This window comes from Vanessa cardui, chromosome 15 (genome assembly GCF_905220365.1).
Source record: "Vanessa cardui chromosome 15, ilVanCard2.1, whole genome shotgun sequence".
In the NCBI taxonomy this organism is placed as follows: Eukaryota; Metazoa; Arthropoda; class Insecta; order Lepidoptera; family Nymphalidae; genus Vanessa; species Vanessa cardui.
Genome location: NC_061137.1, coordinates 11694716 through 11716253, shown reverse-complemented (window position 1 = coordinate 11716253; position 21538 = coordinate 11694716). Strand labels below are relative to the sequence as shown.

The following is a 21538-nucleotide window of genomic DNA, read 5'->3' as shown; positions in this document are numbered from 1 at the left end:
GTCCAGCGATTGACAAAAACGGGCTGATGATGATTTTCAATATTTCAACTGAAATCGTACCCTAAAACAGCCGTTTGCTTGTAGTCAAAGAATTAACAAATCACATAAATCCTAATATACACAAATAATTTAGGTCAATTACTGTGAAGATATTAATTCTGCCTTCGTTTAATGAAAAGGTAAAGGTTGTTTAAATCATTAAATAAAATCGAACGGGTTTGTCTTTGATATTTAATACCAAGAAGTTTTATCTGAGTTACGGTATTATATCCTTCATTAAAACCGGGAGGCAAACCGAAACCATTAATATATACTTAATAGTTATGCTTTTAACGCTGTGCGTAGTCACTGAATCCCGGAAACCCACTGTAATAATAGACTAATTGGCAAAACTTAACTGTAGTCTGTGTTCCAGTTTATTTATAGTGTAAATTAGTGTTGAATATCGATAGACATTCCATATCGATAGTATCGATAGCTGCTGATGAGCAAGACTATTATACTATCGATAGTATTGCAAAAGCCATTACTTTTAACCTAAACTGTTGATATTATCCATAATATCAATTGTATCGCTGTTACCAATAGTACTACTCTTAGCTTCACAAAGCCCTAAGCTACTGTACTACTTGGTGGTAGGGCTTTGTGCAAGCCCGTCTGGGTAGGTACCACCCACTCATCAGGTATTCTATTGTTGTATAGTGTTCCGGTTTGAAGGGTGAGTGAGCCAGTGTAACTACAGGCACAAGGGACATAACATCTTAGTTCCCAAGGTTGGTGGTACATTGACTATGTAAGGTAATATTTCTTACAGCGTCATTGTCTATGGGTGATGGTGACCACTTTCCATCAGGTGGCCCATATGCTCGTCTGCTAACCTATACTATAAAAACAAAAAAAACAAAAACATTGCTTACAGTGAGCTAGCAATACTATCGAGAGTATCGATACTATCGATATCCTGAATAGTTTTCAAAGTCAACTATTGACAGTCATACTATCGATATTTCTGAAAAACAGATGTTAATTAAAAATGCAGTTTATTCCTATGTTTACAGTAAAGGTAAAAATGAAACCGCTTTCAACTGGCGTCCGTATTTCAATTAGACGTGAACACTCGCTTACATAAAACTTTAAACAAGGTAAACGATCCCTGGCTACACAACTTGGAACTGGCCTTATGATTTATGAATTTGAAATTTTGCAACTAATTCAGTATTTTTGTTACGTATTGTTGTTTACCATATCATGTAAAAATACATTTATTTTTCGATAAAACCAAAGTTACTAATAGCTGTCAGACAAAAACAGGTCAGTCGGTGAGAAATAGAAGAAAGAGTACTTTCTAGGTATTCCGTAAGAAAGGCGAAACTCACCGCTGTAACCGTGCGTGAAATGACAGAATGTGACATATTTTATACAACTAGCGTAAGTTGATTTTTGTCCCAGTGATTATGGAACATATAAAAAAACACATAGAAAAATCTCATCAATCAAAATAAGTTGATGGTCCCATTTTGAAAAGATCCGGTCGTAGATGTACAAAAAATTAAGGAAAATTCTTACCTACAATTTAAATTGTTACAATTTAACAAAGAATTTATTTTAGTGTGGAAGTTACTGGTCGGTTACAAAGCGGTGTTACGGCTGTAGAATAAAAAATAAAAAAAAAACATTTAATTAAAGTTTCATCACTTTGCCGCCAATTGTAAATGAGTTAACAATTAAATGACATTAAAACAAAACCTGTCAAAGGTTTTGAAATTCCTAAAAAAAATAATTCGAATAAACTCGACGTTTTAAAGACAACCCACTAGTTAATTATGTATAACTTATACTTATGTATATATTATAAAATTTATAGGATTAATTAATCAAAATGCTCTATCGTCGATACTCAGTTGTCGACATTTCACAAGTGACATTTGAAATTATTTTTACAAAACCACATTGCTGAATTATTTATCTGTGGCTATTTATATATAGATGAAAACTTCTCATACCGTGTTAACGATTTAATTAAGGCAGCAAAGATCGTAATTTTTTCGCCTTTTTATGAAGGCTACCTTTATAAATAAACACAAGGCTGATGAAATTAAACAAGGGATTGAAGCCAAATGATATTTAGGTAATACAGAATTAGACTTTAAGAAGATTTTGTTTGGGTTCATTCAAGTACGATAAGCAAATTTGGCCCTGGATTATATCTAGAAAAAATTAAGAAAGGGTTATTTGAGACGATAAAATTAGAGTCTATATATTAGAAAAAAAAAAACTTATGGCACAATAAATGAATTACATTTCATATTTTGATAAATACACGTACGTAAGTAGTAATAACATTGTAAATATATAGGTACTGAGTACTGTTTTGCTATGTAATTGCTGTAGTGAGTTTAACAAATTCATCCATTATAGACTTTTGTTGATAAAATAAACCTTAAAATGTTAGTATTTAGGTTTCTATTTATTTTATTCTTATATTTTTATTATTTGTAATTGTTTTTTTAATTTATTAAATTATTTGCTTGTGATGTTTGTTGCTATGTGGTATTTTTTCTTTTTCAGTGGCTCTTGTAGTTGACGAGTCTTATATTAAACGCTACATTTTACTAATGTGTAGTTAGCGTGTATCTTTTATTGGATATAAATTAAAATTAACGATTAATAATATACATATATCAACATATATATATGTTTATTATTTTAGTATCTCTTTATTTTTGGCAGTTACTTGATACATGCATAGAGCATAAGTGAAATATAAAAAATGGATTCTGGAAATCGCGTTGTTGTTAAACTATATTTTGAAATGATCTTATGAATATTTATTCCTATTATCCTACATCCTGCCACATACCATTGGCTAGAATTTATTTGACAATATTCTAAACATTAAGCCGAGCTTAAAATATTTAATTTTGCATGAAATTATGAACATCTAAAACGGTATTATAGTTATCGTAAGACATATCGATGAGACCAAGATTATAGGATTATGGTACAAATGGTTTGATACGGATTACTATTGGTTTTGAATATTGTTAAGAAAATATTAAGTATATCTGGCTTCTAGAAATGTTAAATGCAAATATTTATATTGATTTTTAATAATGGAGTGACGGTTTGTTAGCCATCGGTAAAGCTGTAAAAATTTCTCTCGTAATATATTTATCACAATCAAAATTTTCAATGTAGCTATTACAAGTATTTTATATTGAATTTTAGATTACACTACGAATGGTTCGAGAGAAACCGATAAGAAAGACATTGTAACAACAACAGCTTGTAAATTCCCACTGCTGGGCTAAAGGCCTCCTCTCCCTTTGAGGAGAAGGTTTGGAACATATTCCACCACGCTGTTCCAATGCGGGTTGGTGGAATGCACATGTGGCAGAATTTCTATGAAATTTGTCACATGCAGGTTTCCTCACGATGTTTTCCTTTACCGCTGAGCACGAGATTATAAAAACAAATTAAGCACATGAATCAGCGGTGCTTGTCTGGGTTTGAACCCGCAATCATCGGTTAAGATGCATGCGTTCTAACCATTGGGCCATCTCGATTCGAAGAAAGACATTATAAATTGAATAATTGTTAAAATCATTTAGAACTTAAAATTTGAATTGAGGTTATAGGTACATGTACGACAGAGTTGTATTGATCACGTGCCGGTCTACACATGGTCTTTCTTCTTCACTGAGCATGGAATGAAGTAAAAAAAAATTAAGACGTTGTTTTTTTTTTTTTAATTTAATTTAAAATGTTGATTGATGTTCTGCGTGAATAATTGTGTGGGATGTTTTATAAGAAGTGTTGAAGAGCTGATCCAGTGATCTAAATATTTTTTTATTTAACAAGTTTTTTGGACAATGGGTGGGATGAAAAATAAGAAATGTTTTGCTTTTCTAGTTCAAGTTAATATTACGCGGGTTATTTATATAAATAATGTCGAAAATTTTAAATTTATCGTAGTCATTTTATAGACTTAATCTAAAAATATTAGTCTTTAATATTAAAGGCAACTTTATCTTGATTTGATTTTCAAAAATTAAAAACATCAAATTAAATAATGCAGTCATTACTATAGTTATAACATTCATAGTATTAAGCTATAAACATAAGGTATGTTTAAGATATCAGTATTTACCACATAGAAGAAAAAAAACTGATAAAGTATGTTAACCCACGCCAAGTAATCCTTCCTTCATATCCAACGGGAATACTTTGAATCAGCTTATGGACTTTTTATCTGAATCTTTTATTTACGCAAATTTATCACGAGTCTAAGCTGGACCAATGGGTATACACATACAATAAAAGTATTGCTTGTGATTTTATAACCAAGCAGTGATGGTCTTAGTGTAAGTGTACCTTACTGTCATACTAATAACAATCATTTTCACTACATAGTATACAACAAAGTTGTTTAACGCTGTCCGACCCTATGTATGCTTAGATCTTTAAAATTAAGCAATGGATTTTGATGCGGTTTTATTACTAAATAGAGTGATTCGATAGGATTTTGTATATAATACATGGACAATAAAGAAAAGAAACAAAAAAAAATCTGTAGTATATTTAGTATACAGCTAGTATGATATATAAAAGTCACTTCCCTCTGTCTGTCTATCGATAGGTATGTATGCTTAGATCTTTAAAGCTAGGCAATGGATTTTGGTTATATATTTTAATAGAGAGAATGATTCAAGAGGAAGGTTTATGTGTATACATGTACAATATAGTAGAGAAACACTGATAATATTAAAGGTTTCTAAAGTGATATAAATAAACACATTTGAACTAGAATAAATAACTCATATTGACCATTTTTTTTTCTAAGACAAGTAATGGCTTATTTACGTAGTGATTTTAAGCAATATAACATTATTCCTAGTCCAATTAAGTACCCTATATATATTTCTTGGTGGTAGGGCTTTGTGCAAGTCCGTCAGGTTAGTTACCACCCACTCATCAGATATTTTACCGCCAAGCAGCAGTACTTTGTATTGTTGTGTTCCGGTTTAAAGGATGAGTGAGCCAGTGTAACTACAGGCACAATAGACATAACATTTTAGTTCCCGAGGTTGGTTGGCGCACAGGCTATGAAAGTAATACTTAATATTTCTATAGGCGTTGTAGACCACTTACTATTAGGTGGCCCTTTTAGTTCCGCCAATTTATATCATAAAATTTTAAATGTTTGTATTGTATGTCAAAAGAGCTGAACTTAGTTAGTGTGAAAGAGAAGTCGGAACGGATCGCCAATACATGTTAATACATTAGTGAAACAAAACATAGTTGGACAAAGTAGACTTAACGCAAAATTTCTCAGACGCGTATTATGATTGATATTATTATTTATTATATTCGCGGCGATGTATTGTGCCTTTAGTATATGTTATATTATATATGCAGGTATATATATACTTGCTTTATGTTAACGGCTTCACGCGTTTTCATTACCAGACAGACCATAATCTAAATTTTAGAATTATTATTGACAATATAGTATATATTATATTTAAAAAACAAAATATTGTTCCTAATATTTTTTAAGGGATTATTTTAGCAGAAATTCATAGCATAAATAGTTTCTTGCTTTAAATACGGGACTGTTTTTCAGCTTATTTTTTTTGTTAATATAAGTTTATTATACGCCCATGTTCTAACCACCGAGATGGCCCAGCGGCAACAACGCGTGCATCTTAACCGATGAATCCGGGTTCAAACCTAGCAAGCACCAATTAATTTTCATGTGCTTAATTTATCTTTATAATTCATCTTGTGCTCGCCCTGAAACCTGCATACGACGAGAAGAGGAGACCTTAGCCCAGTAGTAGGAAATTTACAGACTGATCCTGGACTGTATACAACCATAAATATATTTTTATTATTTTATAAAAACAAAGGCTTCACTGCAAAACTAACAATGCGGTATTGACATTTGTTTAGAATAAAATACAATTCAATAGACTAAATAAAGCTATTGTTTTATTGCGTTCTAGGATTCGTCAGCACCATTCAACGGTTAAATTTTATTTTGACACTGAAGTAATCCAATTACTGACACATAGTGTAAAAATTTGTACGGGATATGAAATTTCAATGCATTTTAGGCAGAAACAAATTTGTTTATGGTTTTTGATTTGCCATCCAAAACTTGGTGCACTAGCAAACGATATTAGTGCATTCATAATGACTAGCTCCTTTTTTTTCTTTTTCTCGCTGTTAAAACGCATAACGCGCTTGCCCCACGGTGTGTGAAAGTGCTCCCAAGTACACTAGGCTTACCCACTTAAAAACCAGCGGTACCCTCTCCGTCTTTCGGCGGGCGCCACGGGATCGCTTACGCATGCTACCGTAAGTGATCACTAGCTCCTAGATGACTGATTAGTTGTGTACATATTATACATATGCGTGCTAACAATGATACCGTCATCTCACTGTATATTCCGTTGTCATATGATGCGTAACTTGCAAGATTTTTTTATAGGACGACCTCCATGGTCGAGTGCGAGAGTGCGAGAGTCCCGGGTTCGATTCCCGGCCGAGTCGATGTAGATTACCATTAGTTTTCTATGTTGTCTTGGGTCTGGGTGTTTGTGGTACCGTCGTTACTTCTGATTTACATAACACAAGTGCTTCAGCTACTTACATTGGGATCAGAGTAATGTATGTGATGTTGTCTCATATTTATTTATTTTATTTATATATAAGCTATATATTAACTATTTTATTTATTATATTTCTATATAAGGATATTATAATCCTTATATGCATAACATGTTACAAGTATTTTGATTATTATAACAATTAAATTATATTTAAGGTATTTTTGAGATTGTTTTAAATGATAATTGAGTCTATACGATATTCGATATAAGGTATAATTTCAAAGTCATTTTCAGAGAAACATCGTCACATTCCTCACTAATTCAAACTAATTGAACAAGTTTCCTAGAAAATTGCGTTGACACCAGTTCCCACTACAGGTAAGGTAAGGTAAGTAATTTGATGCTTAGTTAAAATAAACTTACTGTTAACAGTGCTGTTATTTCGTTTTATTTATTCATTTCGTTATAAACAATCTGCGCTATGCTTAAACCTTCAAATAAAAATCTCTTTTCATATGTTACAATTTATATTTTTATTTGATAAGAATATTAGATACCCGTCCCAGCTACATGTTGTATATAGGTCTATATAAAATCTAAAAAAAAGATAAATTCTTATTTTTTCTGGATGCTAATGTTAAAATTTCCGTTTTTATTCCACTATAATAATAAATAAATAAATAATAAATATAAGACAACATCACATACATTACTCTGATCCCAATGTAAGTAGCTAAAGCACTTGTGTTATGGAAATCAGAAGTAACGACGGTAGGTACTACAAACGCCCAGACCCAAGACAACATAGAAAACTAATGATTATTTACATTGACTCGGCCGGAAATCGAACCCGGAACCTCGGAGTGGCGTACCCATGAAAACCGGTGTATACACCATTCGACCACGGAGGTCGTCAGATATATAACTAGCGACCCACCACGGCTTCGCACGGGTGCAATACTGATACTAAATATACTTACTACAGAACTCGTTTATTCACGACATTACATTAAACACATCTAAAATTATTTGTGATTGTTTACTATAGTGTTCATCAAAACCCGTTGCGTTATATTAAAGATATAAGCATACATAGGGAGAGCGGTAAGCGACTTTGTTTTCAACCGACTTCCAAAAGGAGGAGGTTATCAATTCGTCTGTATCTTTTTTTTTTTTTTTTTTTTTTTTTATTATGTTTGTTACCTCATAACTTTTTACTGGGTGGACCGATTTTGATAATTTTTGTTTGAAAGGTAGTGCTTCCCGTGGGGTCCCATTTTTTTTATTTTTTTTTCCGATGATGGTATCCATGTGAAAACGACATAAGTCTTAAATTTGCATTATGTATATGCGCGACTAATAGGTGAATAACTGAAAATCACGTTAACCAATTTTGATAATTCTTTTTTTATTATAAAATATATACTTCAAGGGTAATTTGGTGAAATTTTGGTAAGGTTCTGAGCACAGGATCCATGACAAAGTAACGGAACGGAAGGGAACGGAACAATTCTGAGGAGCACGTTAGCGATACTCGGTCGAATCTTTTATTTATAGGTTATTTGGATATTTGAGTCACCTTCCGTAATGTGGTTATGTTTATGTAATTATCATAGTCGAATATTATAATCAACTAGCTACCCACCCCGGCTTCGCACGGGTGCAATACTGATACTAAATATACTACAGAATTTGTTTATATACGACATCACATCGCAAACTTCTAAAATTATCAGTGTTTCTTTACTATATTGTTCATGTATTATATACACAAACCTTCCCCTTGAATCACACTATCTTTTAAAAAAAACCGCATCAAAATCCGTTGCGTAGATTTAAAGATATAGGGACAGAGAAAGCGACTTTGTTTTATACTATGTAGTGATGGAACTCCTATACGGCTCGCAGTTAGGGTGCGATATGGGGCAGAATTTCTTACTACCTTTAATCAAATTTTGTGTATGTGATGTGATGTCATATGATGTACGAAATATAGTTGGTCTTTTTCAAAGTTTTTTTGCTGAGTTCGATTACAGCTCTTTCGAGGGATCCTTGTAGTTTACGCCGCGTGACGTATTAAATCCGCATTTTCGAAAGTCTATTTTTGCTTTATTCGCAAGTTTCCTTTGAAATTGTCCTCGAAGTAGTTCTGACTCATATAAACGGAACGCTTAATCTATCCATTATTAAAAAATTAGTTACTCAACATCAGCTTCACTTAAAATCAAAAAATAAATAAAAATTTTAACAAAAAGAAAAACCGACTTCAAACAAAACACTATTTTAAAACAAATGAATATGCACGAAAAAGTAATAAAAATAATTGCGTATTCAACATATTTTTTAGAGTCTTCCTAAGTTAAATGAAATGAAAAATATTAGACTACTTAAAAGTCGATTAACGATTATATCATGTAGTTATAATTATTGTTATATTTGGAGTCGGTGTCAGCCAATAAAACCCTACAGTATATCTATCAAAAAACAATACGAGAATACTTTAACAAATATGTTTTTTTACAGATTACCTTTTACACAATAATATACTGGATCAATCAAGGGGCTCGTATCGCTTCTTTCTTTTTATTGTTGGGGCAAGGGCACCGTGGCTGACACCGGCTCCAAATATACCAATAACTATAACTACATGATATAATCGTTAATCGACTTTTAAGTAGTCTAATATTTTTCATTTAATTTAACTTAGGAAGACTCTAAAAAATATGTTGAATACGCAATTATTTTTATTACTTTTTCGTGCATATTCATTTGTTTTAAAATAGTGTTTTGTTTGAAGTCGGTTTTTCTTTTTGTTAAAATTTTTATTTATACTGTGTTATGATAAATATATGCATGTATTGAATAAATTCAATAAGAAAATAGTCAGCTTTTAATCACTTTAAACAGATAAGATACGAAACACGATCTTTTTAATTAAACATAGAAAAAAAAGGTCCAAGATCCGAATTAGTATAAATATTTAATAAGAAATTGTTTAACTTTCATCGAAGCAATTAAATTCTTAAAATGACTTAAATTATTATTCTAAAAAAAAATGTTTCCTAAAATAGCAATTGATTTTATTTTCATGTAAAACCCATAGTATGTCGAAAAGAAACGAAAGACTTAATTGAAATTTCTCACTTAACATAAAAGTAATTTTATTAAAATAGCAAAAGGGTTTTGAAAGTGAGGAATGAAATGACTAAATTCGTCTATTAATTCGGTATAACGTAACATTTCAATCAATACAACAACAACAGCCTGTAAATTCCCACTGCTGGGCTAAAGGCCTCCTCTCCCTTTGAGGAGAAGGTTTGGAACATATTCCACGACGCTGTTCCAATGTGGGTTCGTGGAATACACATGTGGCAGAATTTCTATGAAATTTGTCACATGCAGGTTTCCTCACGATGTTTTCTTTCACCGCTGAGCACGAGATGAATTAAAAAGACAAATTAAGCACATGAATCAGCGGTGCTTGCCTGGGTTTGAACCCGCAATCATCGGTTAAGATACACGTGTTCTAACCACTGGGCCATCTCAGCTCATATGTATGAGCTCATATGATGACTTAATACATATACAAAATATTATTGACCAAAATGGCTTTATCATTTTAATAGCTTATATCAAAAACCAACCAAGTGACGTTTTACATTTTGCCATCGAAAGAATATCGGGCGGAATCGTTACGCTTTCACGCCAGCCCCAGGGCACTACATTCAATCATTTATCAGTTTTTAATTCTCGCGGTGCTTGAGTAAATTTTTGACATGGAATTATAGATTTTTCACGGATCAAATATGAAAAATAATAATAGCTTAATAACAGTTTCAAATGAAATGAAATACGGATAAACCTTTTGTCATTTCGTCGAAAATAATAAACGACTAAATATCTACTTGTATTACGAAAAAAATATGTTTTATGGCCTTTGGCGCCATGCAGATTTATACGTACGTGACTTCTCGAGAATTTAATAGTTCTCCGGGAATAAACTAAATATTAGCAGACAAGTTTTGCTCGCTAACGATCTACAATTTTTAGGTTAATATGTAAGTAAGATTCCTAATCTTTTATATGTTAAAAATACGTGCAAAAAGATTAAAATATAGGATCAAAGAAGGCCTAAATCTTCTCAAATAGAAGGCGTTAGTAAACAATATAAAATTTACAGGTTGTTAATTAAAATTATTTTTTTGTTTTGGTCCTTTTATCTGAAATAAAGTATTATGCTCGAATACAAATACAATCAAATATATACCTGCTTCAGTATCTATATTTTTAAACCTATGCATATATTGTAATGCAAAAAGATACCAGAATGAGCTTTTGTGTTGTCAACAGGTGGGTGGAGTTACCAATTCTGAATATTTATAAAAGAGATGAAATATCCATATATAATGATATGTTTCTAAATTATTTATCGATCTCATTATGAGTACAAAGGTTCAGTCTTCGCGTAAAATAATTTATTTAACGTCATGTACTTATTTAAAGCTACGTTATAACAGTTTCCAATCTTCTTTATAAATGTGTTATAACCAAATGTAACGCAAAGTTATTGCATTAAGTATTTGCTTTCGTTATTTATTCTTAGCTTTTTTCATTATATAAGTATTATAGTATTATACAAATTTATTGATAACGAAAATTGCTAAAATTATATCTGTTTTTTTTTTTTACATTGATAAAAGTGTATATTTTGTTTTATAATTTAGGCGATAAGTTTTAAAAGAATAAACCATATTTAGAGGATTAAATATGCAGCTATAGGAATTATAGGATAACTGTTTATAAATATAAACTGTTTTAGAAGTGGTTATCACCGTGTTAAGTGTCATTGGAATAATTATGGAGATATTTTAAAGAAGTCGTGTTATTAGAATAACTACAGGCTCAAGATATATAACCTAAGCTATAATATAATGAGAGCTGAGATGGCCCAGTGGTTAGAACGCGTGAATCTTAACTGATGATTTCGGGTTCAAACCCAGGCAAACACCACTATATAAATATATGTGTGCTTAATTTGTGTTTATATATTCAGCTCATACTCGGCGGTGAAGGAAAACATCGTGAGGAAACCTACACGTGTCTAATTTGATCGAAATTCTGCCACATGTGCATTCCACTAACCCGCATTGGAACATATTCCAAACCCTCTCCTTAATGGAAGAATTTACAGACTGTTACTTTACTTTTATAATATAATGTTCTTGAGTTTTACCCACGTTAATCGTTCCTGCTTCACCCCCGTGGGCTGAAGCCAATAGTCGATATTCTTAGCGTTCGAACAAATAAACTCTTTAACTTTATTTATTATTAAGAGAAAAAAGTTTTAGCAATCACATATTATGTTATCGCACGAATCCTTATAAAACAAATGAAATATGCCGTCTTTATTGTATGTTGTCGAATTAGTTGGTTTTATGCGTGATATAGATTGCTATGAATGAAAAAAGGAATGAATATCGATTGACACATATATATATATTCTATAATTACTATTATTAAGACCAGAAGTGGCATATCACGGGTTAAAACCCAGACAAGAAGCACTTAATATTCTTGTGCTTAATTTTAGTTTATAATTTAACACTCAGTGGAGAAAGAAAACAGCGAGTTGAAACCCGCACGTGTTGTAAGAAAAATTTCCACCTGTAAATCCAACAATCCTCTTTGGTGTAGTTTCGGGGAATTACATGACATTCTACTTAACATTTATAATACACTTATATATTACTAGCTACCCGTAAACTTTTGATTAAAGAACAACAAATATAGAAAAAAAAAATATTTGGAAGATGAAATTTTCGTCTTTCACTATTCCTATTCTTCGATTTTAATGGTGAAAGGCGCTTTAGAACCGATTGCATTTTTTCTATACCATTTTAATTTGAACTTTGTCGTAATGTTTATATGTATTGAAAAAAAAATCGTATTGATTTTAAGGACGAAAAAGGCTTTTACTATACAACGAAGCTACTGGCAGTTTTTACGCAAACGCAAACAGTACATGTTTATCTTGTCAAAAAATCTCTGCGGTCGAGGCAGCAGTTGCAACCAAAAAAAAGAGATTATCAAAAGCGAATTCCTCGCTAAAACAACGTCGAGTTTTATAAGTTTCTACAACTCAAACAAATTGAAAAACAACTTTCCTAAAAATGTTATCTCAAATATTTTAAGATTTGAAGCACCTTCAGTAAAAAAACAGATCTAAAATGAAATAAAACCAGAAAGCCTTATGTGAAATGCTTGTAAGTTATATTATGAATAACATATTGGCTGAGACGAATTGAGTGTCGAAAATATATATTTTATTTAGAAACTAATCAATTAATAATTATATGTATTAAGATTGGGGCAAAATTCACTATAACTTGATTTATGTATATACATATACCTTTTGTAGTTTAAAAAAATAGCTATATCCATCATTTATAAATTTGTTTAAGTACTATATAAACAGATGGTTACCGATCGTAAAGTGTCAAATTTTATTTAGATTAGATATAAATTTAATTATACCTATACCTATAATACATGTATATTGGTTGTCCCAGCTTCGCACCGATGCAATTTATGAATATAGAAAATATTACAAGGAATAATATAGCTTTCTACTAGAAACTTTTTTTAATCAGGTTTATAGTTCCCGATACCCCCTATAAAAAATAGATTTTACCTCTTAAAAATATTACTTTATTCCAGCTAGCTATATTTTAGCTACCGAGTTTCTTGTCGATTCTCAACGGAATGTAAAATATTATTTGTAGTTACTCTACTTTTAATTTAATCTTGTAAAATAACTCTTGGAAACTATTCATGATTTCATAAAGTATCTATTATATTTATATTTTTAATCTGTAAATGGTTACACTTATACCATAAAACAATATGTCTATTCCTATTATATTATGAACGTATTTCAATATTATAGTAATTTCAAGAAATATAGACACGTTCTCAGAATTAAAACGAACTAAATTCCGTTCGGATGCAATCGGAAAAATAAGAAACAAAAGATTCTCTAGTACACATGATAACAGTTGATAAGAGATCGTTACCCGAATTATGAAACAGTACACAAAATAAATAATAATAATAAAGTATTGGTTAAGTGGATCTGTTGAATTTGGTTTTTTGTGACAAAAGTAACGTAAACTACTTATTATTATTTAAATAAGACAGTAATTTTAAAAGTTATGCATTAACACACTTCACATAGATTAAAAACGTGAGTTTATAATCTTGTTTTTTTTTAATCTAAAAACTTATATTTTAAGCAGTTGTCAAAGTTATTTAACTTTCCGTTTTTATAGACATTTTGTTAATAAATTTTAATCTTAATTTTTTAATTGTATTATTTTTGCCGTAAAATAATGATAATAATTATTACATTATAATCACACTAATTCTATGTTTTTATTTTAGAAAATTGACTTTGTTTAAAATTAAAAAAAATACAGCATAAATATATTATTTAGATATAGTATTACTATTTTAAAACATTAAAGACTCCTTACTTACTATGTAAAAAAATACAGGACACATAATACAAAACTCTTCACGAAATGGAAACGTAAAAAGTATAAATTAAAAAGTTGTCAACTAACCGGCCAGTGCGATCGCGATCAGGGCGGCTGCGGTCGGTCTCATCGTGTCGTCGAGTGCCGCACGGAGCCTCCGAGCCCGCCTTATAGCAAGGGTGCGCCGCCCTACGCCTCCGTAGTACGTAAACGCGCACTACAGATGCAGATGTTGCTATAGACAAACGTTTATTAAACTTTTTCGAATATTAAAATTAATTTTAAAAAGAAAATTAATTACATTCGATTTTCAAAATTGCTTTGATAATCTACCCTTTTTTTTATTTTTTTCTTGGCCGTAAATCTCAATACCTTAGTATATTTTTTTTTAATTTCGAGCAGTGCACGCGCCTCAACGTACATTACCTTAGATGTAAAATAATATATTCCGGAACAAAATATATATGTTCAGTGTATCGGATACAGCATACTTCCTTAACAAACAAATGTATTTGTTCAGGTATTAAGAGTTATCTCCTTACACAGTTTATGAAGACATACTTGAGTCATGGGAAATACATGTTTATTTTAAAACCGTGTAAACTCATTACATTGTAATCTGGTTTGTTGTTCTTAATTTAAATTTAAAAAGTGTTTCCAAATTAAAATAAAGTCCAGGCTACGTACGGGTCGAACATATATAAAACGCATGTATTGTTCGATACAGATGGTCACTATTTTGGGCGATATAGTTTTATCCGACATTTATAACAATTATCTTCATATTTCACCCAATGTAAACGAGACATTTAATGAATTATACACCAGATTTTTCTCCTGAAACACTCCGTTCACTGGTGAAAATTGTATCAAAATCTGTTCGGTAGTTTTGATTTTATCCTACAGACAAACAGGACAGGAGGATTTTGTTTCATTTTATATCACTACACTGGTTATTTACTACATTAGAAGTTAAATTCGTAATTTTATTTTAAATTATGAAATAATAATCCCTTTGGTACATATTAATTTATTAATTTATAAATAAAAAATGGTGTTATAAAAAAATGTAGGTACTGAGAACATGAAATAATATTTAAATCATCGTATTAATGATTTCTGACGGTAGATTTCGGTATACGTATATATTGATTGATCTTTTCTATAATAAATCTCAATCAAAGAGGTATATACATTTAAAATTAAGACTCAACCCATGATTATGTTAAAAAAAATCTAGAATATAACCTCGTCTTATTACCACTGTAATGTAGGTCTTAATAAAGCGGAAAAGTATTAATAAGACAAAATATTCTTTCCATTAAGGCGGATTATTTTACTCATTAAGATTTTTAATAAACCAAGACACCTATAAGAAGCCGAGATGGCTCAATGTTTGGAACGCGTGCCTTCCTGGTCAAGAAGTGACCGAGGTCTCGGGTTCAATTCCCGACCGAGTTGATGTAGAAAAAGTCCATTAATTTTTTATGTCGTCTTAGGTCTGGGTGTTTATGGTACCGTCGTTACTTCTGATTTTCCATAACACAAGTGCTTTAGCTACTTACACTGAAACAGAGTAATGTATGTGATGTTGTATAATTGTAGACTGAATTTTCATGCGTTGAAATTTCAGGCAGAACATTGGGGGTTTACTCCCATGTGTCAAATTTCAATGAAATTCTGCACATGTGTATCTATGGACAAATGTGTAATGGCAACGTGGTGAAATAATCTCAAATCTTATCCTTGAAAGGGAGAGGAGGCCCTAACTCATCAGTAGGTCATTTACATGCAATTACTTGACTAAGACAGCTATTATACGTTAATGAATGAAAATAGAGTCAAGAATTTCAATAAAGAGTTTATTCATAAATATAGCCCTATTTTGTTCGAATATAACGTATACAGAGGGTTATACCGAATTTATTTCTTAAAATACATTCGTTTCTAAAACATTTTTAATATATTCATATTTGTCTAAAGATTCACTAACGTGTTTTTTCATAACGTATTTAGTTGCGTCTTAAACTTTTTTTTGGGCAAATGATTCACCAAGTGGTAATTGGTCACAGACATTGGCTCAGTATAAAATTCTAATATTATTAACAAAACCAGTACACCACCAACCTTGGCCATTGTAATTTTATGCATGAATCTACGGAAATTAATAATATAATATGGTACAACTACCCATTAAAGATGGTAGGGTGAATAAATTTTTTCAGTGTTAATGTCTACGAGCACATATATTTATACTTGGTGGTAGGGCTTTGTGCTAGCCCGCCTGGGTAGGTACCACCCACTCCTAAGATATTCTACCGCTTAACAACAGTACGCAGTATTGTTGTGTTCTGGTTTGAAGGGTGAATGAGCCAGTGTAACTACAGGCACAAGGGACATAGCAGCTTAGTGCCCAAGCTTGGTAGCGCATTGACGATGTAAGGAATAGTTAATATTTCTAACAGCGTCATTGTCTATGGGTGATGGTGACCACTTACCATCAGGTGGTCCATATCGTCCGCCAACCTATTCCATGAAAAAAGCCATTTTGCCAGACTGCCAACCAATTAAATAACAAAAACCTTATTTCAAAAACTAACAATAATACGATTTACCTACATTTAAAAAGATAAGTAATATGATTTACATTATTAAAACTGTTATTTTTTATTAACGTTATACATCGTGATTTACGTTCTCAATCTCATCGCCCACAATACGCGGTAAACGCAACCTTTATTTATGACTAATAATGATCATTTTTTTTCCATATGTGAATTATTGCCAGCGTTCGAAATTAATAACAAATTCCATTAACACCTCTTTTAATTTGCGTCGCGTATTTTTTAATCTGTCAACATTCGTGGAATTCGTTTCTGAAGTTTGAAACAATTATGAAATCTTTGACATTGACATTGAGTGGCCTTTCTCGGAATTGTTGTTTCAAATTAATCATACTATCGTAACAAAATAAAAATATGTATATATGTTTATTCTCTCTGACATATAAACTATTTTGATTATTGTTATTGAAATATATATTGTCGATGGTAGGATTAACTACTTACTTTCTTGCCGGTTCTTCTCGGTACAATTTACATTCCTAATCAAAAAATCATAATTAGAATATTTTATAAGAGCCTTCTTGATTAAGTTATGATTCGAATTTTGATTTCCTGTCATGTTTTGATCCTATCGTACATGTATAGCAGAAGTTATTTTGCTGAAGATACATATTTATAATTTATTATTTACCTGAAAACCTATAGTAGTATTAAAGTCAATAATCAAAATATATAAGTCATTTAACAACTATATTTAGTGCAACTACCACCGGTTCGAAATGTAGATTCTACCGAAAAGAACCGGTAAGGTATTTAGTAGTTACTCTTTATAAAATTTAAAAATATAGTTAGGTATATATCCTACCTGGAAGTCAGCAAGTATTAATTCATAGCGTTTTTATCGTATATAGTACGCAGTAAGCAGCAGTAGTATGTAGTATGTGTAATGTTTTCAATTCTTGATATTTGGTTAAAAAAAATGCTATTATTTAGCTACAATGTGTAAATTGTTCTCGGCTGTGAAAGAAAACTTTGGGATATTTTTTTACATGTGTACCAATCTTAAGTATCTTACCTCAAGTACTATCATAGAGTAAGGATTAGATGAATTAAAAAAAAAGTTGTTCGATATTTAAATACTAAGCAAATGCTTTTCTCTATTTTGTTACGAAATATCCAGAGCTGTGAAGTTACTAAATTCGAAAGTAATGTCATAGGGCTTCGAAATTTGCAAGGATTTTTAAGAATTATGACATAGGAAGCAAAGTTAAAGTCAAGGTTTTAAAACTTAACAAAATAAATACCGGAATTGCTAAAGTCTTACCGCGGTACGCAGACTTTGTCAAACTTCTGTAGACCTACTTTCAATTACATCAATACTGTGATGCCTCGGTTGTACGGCTTAGTAATGCAATACTACGCAGGCTCTTCTGGATTGGTACCACCCATCAGATATTCTACCATCAAATGGCAATACTTAGTGTTGCTATGTTTGAGTTTGAAGGGTGAGTGAGTCAGTGAACCAGAGCCAGCCAGCGAGGTTGATTGTGCATTGTCGATGTGAGGAATGCTTATTTTTTCTTATTTCACCTTTGAGATAGACTACATAGTATCATGTATGTTGATAAATAATTTATAATAAACGCAGTTGGGGAAAACGTATTCTTGAGTGGAGACCACGTCTCGGAAAACGTAGTGAAAGACGTCCTCAGGCACGGTGGAGTGACGATATACGCAAGGCGACAGGCAGGAGCTGGATGCGAGTAGCCGGAGAAAGACCACAGTGGCGTGCCTATGTCCAGCAATCGACAAAAATGGGCTGATGATGATGATGATGATGATGATGAAACGCAATGAACGAAAGGACAAGACACGGACTCTATTAAAAAAGAAAAATGTTAAATTAAATTAAATATTCAGTTATGATATCAAGTCATGTATTCGATGGTCGATAAAGTAATTTTGTTGCGAATAATTATTCTATGGTTAAAACATATTTAGAAGCAACTTTTTAGCTTACGAATGAATTGATTTTTGAATTTAATATATATTTTAATCGTTCGTGTTCTTTTAGGAATATATAAAGAGTTCCCAGGTGTATTTAAAATAGGGGTATTCGTGATTAGCCTGTAGGTGGGCATAATTTTCAGTGTTGGCTTAATTCTGAAGGCGAAAATGATATATATTTTTTTTCTTTTTATAAAAAACATGGTTTTTATGAGTTTCCATGGCGTCCCCCACCATTAATTTACATGGGAGACTTTTGGGCTGCAGCCCTGATTCGAGATATTTCCCAATAAATATATATCGAAGCTTCATCAATTCTGCGCAAAATACAATATTGTGCTTCAATTTTCACAGTGCCCAGAGGCGGCGCTTAACTTAAACCCGGCACTGGCAGGTTTTCTAGTAATAAAAAGCTTGCGTAAAAGGTTGCGGATTCTATATAGTATTGTAAAGCGATACACTTTCCCACACAGACTTTCACTTTTATTAAATCCTCTCAAATGTTTATAAATTCTTTTAAAACGTCATGTCATTTCTTTCATTGTGAGCGATTATAGAAAACAACTTAAAGATTTAGTTTTTAATTTACTTTTAGTAAAAGAATATAATGAGCTTTGAAAGGAACAATATTGTGTTTTTTATATATTAATTTCATTGTTAGGATATTAAAGCTAAAAATTTAAAGATTTTTTTGCTTTTAATCAACATAACCTAAAACCCACACACTATTGTGTGTATGTATTTTAGGTTATGTATGTAGTGGTATTCCACAGGACCTAGAATACAATAATAAAAAAAATGAGTTTCCTTTTCCAGAAATTCTCAAAACGCGTTGAGGAACATAATTCCTGTATCTTGGGAAACACGTAAAGCCATTTCTCCTCAGCCTGATTTCTCCGAATATTTTGGATTGTATCGACGTAAATTGTGCAGCATGATACCGTCGGCATACATTAAAGTCAGAAAAAATTCACAACATATTTTTTATTAAGTTGAAGATTAATTTAAATTAGGAACTCACAATAAAATCAATAGGAGATCACAATGTAGTTTCAATCAAAAAGGTCCTGGAAGAAACTCAGTACTAACTGCTTATTATTTTCAGAATGTCCGTCATACTTTCAAAAAATACCCTAGACACGGTATTTGTTATGACGTCTACAAGAATTTACCGGCTAGAAAGTGTAAAATTAATACTCAAAGCATCTTTCCGTATAATATCAAAATTAAGTTAATTATTTATAATAATGACTATATATTAGTATGTCTTGTTTTCACGACCATTACCCTGGATTATAGCGGCAACCGGATATGGGGGCGAATCGAGCAACGGCTAAGGTAGGTAAACTTAACGTTTATAGCCACAAGAAAAAGGTATTAAGTCGAAATGGTCTGAGAAAATCTCGATTGCGTTCGCCAAACTTTAATTTAAACGTTTAAAAACAATTTAAATGCTCTTATGACACAGAATATTATTGACTAGGATTTTGGGGTTTTACCTTGTTTCAAGAAATCGATACACGAAAAAAAAGACAAACATGCCGTTTTAAAACAGCTTTTTCATTGGTTTAGAATAATATTAATTTATTGAAAAATATATATTCTTGCTCAATAATTAGTAATACGTATAAAACTATTAAGAAAAACTTTTACTTGGTTACTTAAATAACAAAGAAAATAAAAATAAAATCTTATAATATGAGCTGAAATTGAGCTATTCCAGAGGTCCCATATGGTCAATTGATCGCGACGCCTTGTCAACGACGGACCTCATTTTAAGATTGTCTATGAAATTTCTAGATAATTCAATTTTGACATTATGTAACAGTCAACAGGAAAAACGATCGATTTCGCTTATTTACCAAAGAGATTTATCTAATAAGAATAATATAACTTGATATTCTAGGTTATACCTTGCTTAGTTAAATTATTTCTATATCATAACACGGATTTAGTGCTACTAGTGTTCTTGCCACTATTCCACGCGGTCAAGACTTATACAGTAAATACTTTTAAATTCATTTTTGTATATATTTAAGGACTTAATGTTAATAAATAAGCTGTATATACATTTTATATAAAGATGAACTATAAACAGAAGGTTTTACATTAAAATAATCTAAGATGGTATTTAAAACGTAATATACAATTGCTCAAAACCATTTATCAGATTGTTTTTAATATAATCATAAGTATTTGTAATTAATTATCATTCTCACTTCCCTGGTAACGGTAATCGTATTGACGGCTGCTTAAATATATAGGTCGTTTTTTGTCAATTTTGTTATTTACATACATTGAATTAATCCTCTTTGGTTTATCCTTTTTTCAGAGAATGGAACAATAATTGTTTTGCATGTTTTATTTATGGACTGGAAGTCTATTTAACTTTTCTCAATAAGTAAATATAAATTACAGTAACAAATTCTGTATATAAAACATTATTTCATCGATATTATAATATTTTATTTTTAATAATAAATTTTTGGTGTCGCGTTTAACCTTTCAAAAATTATCGTAATTCTTACATCTGGGTTATTAAGGCGACACGCTATCTTTAGAAGCGGTGAAATAGTTTCCTCTTATCATTCGAAAATAAACAAATGATTCCTAATTTAAACATGTCAACAAAAACAAGCACAGATTAGTAATCACAACTAGATTATTTTTTATTATTATTTACGATGTCCTCCTGGCCGACATCGGCCACACATGTACACAGTCTATCGTATACAAGATAATAGTATAATAGTAACAGCCTGTAAACATCACACTGTTGGGATAAGGCCTCCTCTCTCTTTGAGGAGAAGGTTAG

The 21538-nt window shown here is 31.3% G+C and overlaps 1 protein-coding gene across 1 annotated transcript in view; it reads right to left on the bottom strand.

Annotated features, from left to right (window-relative positions):
* The window catches only part of LOC124535747, a 42305-nt gene extending 27990 nt beyond the window's left edge, over positions 1–14315 (bottom strand). Inside the window, exon 1 of the mRNA XM_047112059.1 lies at positions 14240–14315. Coding sequence (XP_046968015.1) covers positions 14240–14282 — 43 coding nt within the window. The 5' untranslated portion in view covers positions 14283–14315. The remainder of the gene's footprint in view (positions 1–14239) is intronic.
* Positions 14316–21538: the final 7223 nt, after the last annotated feature.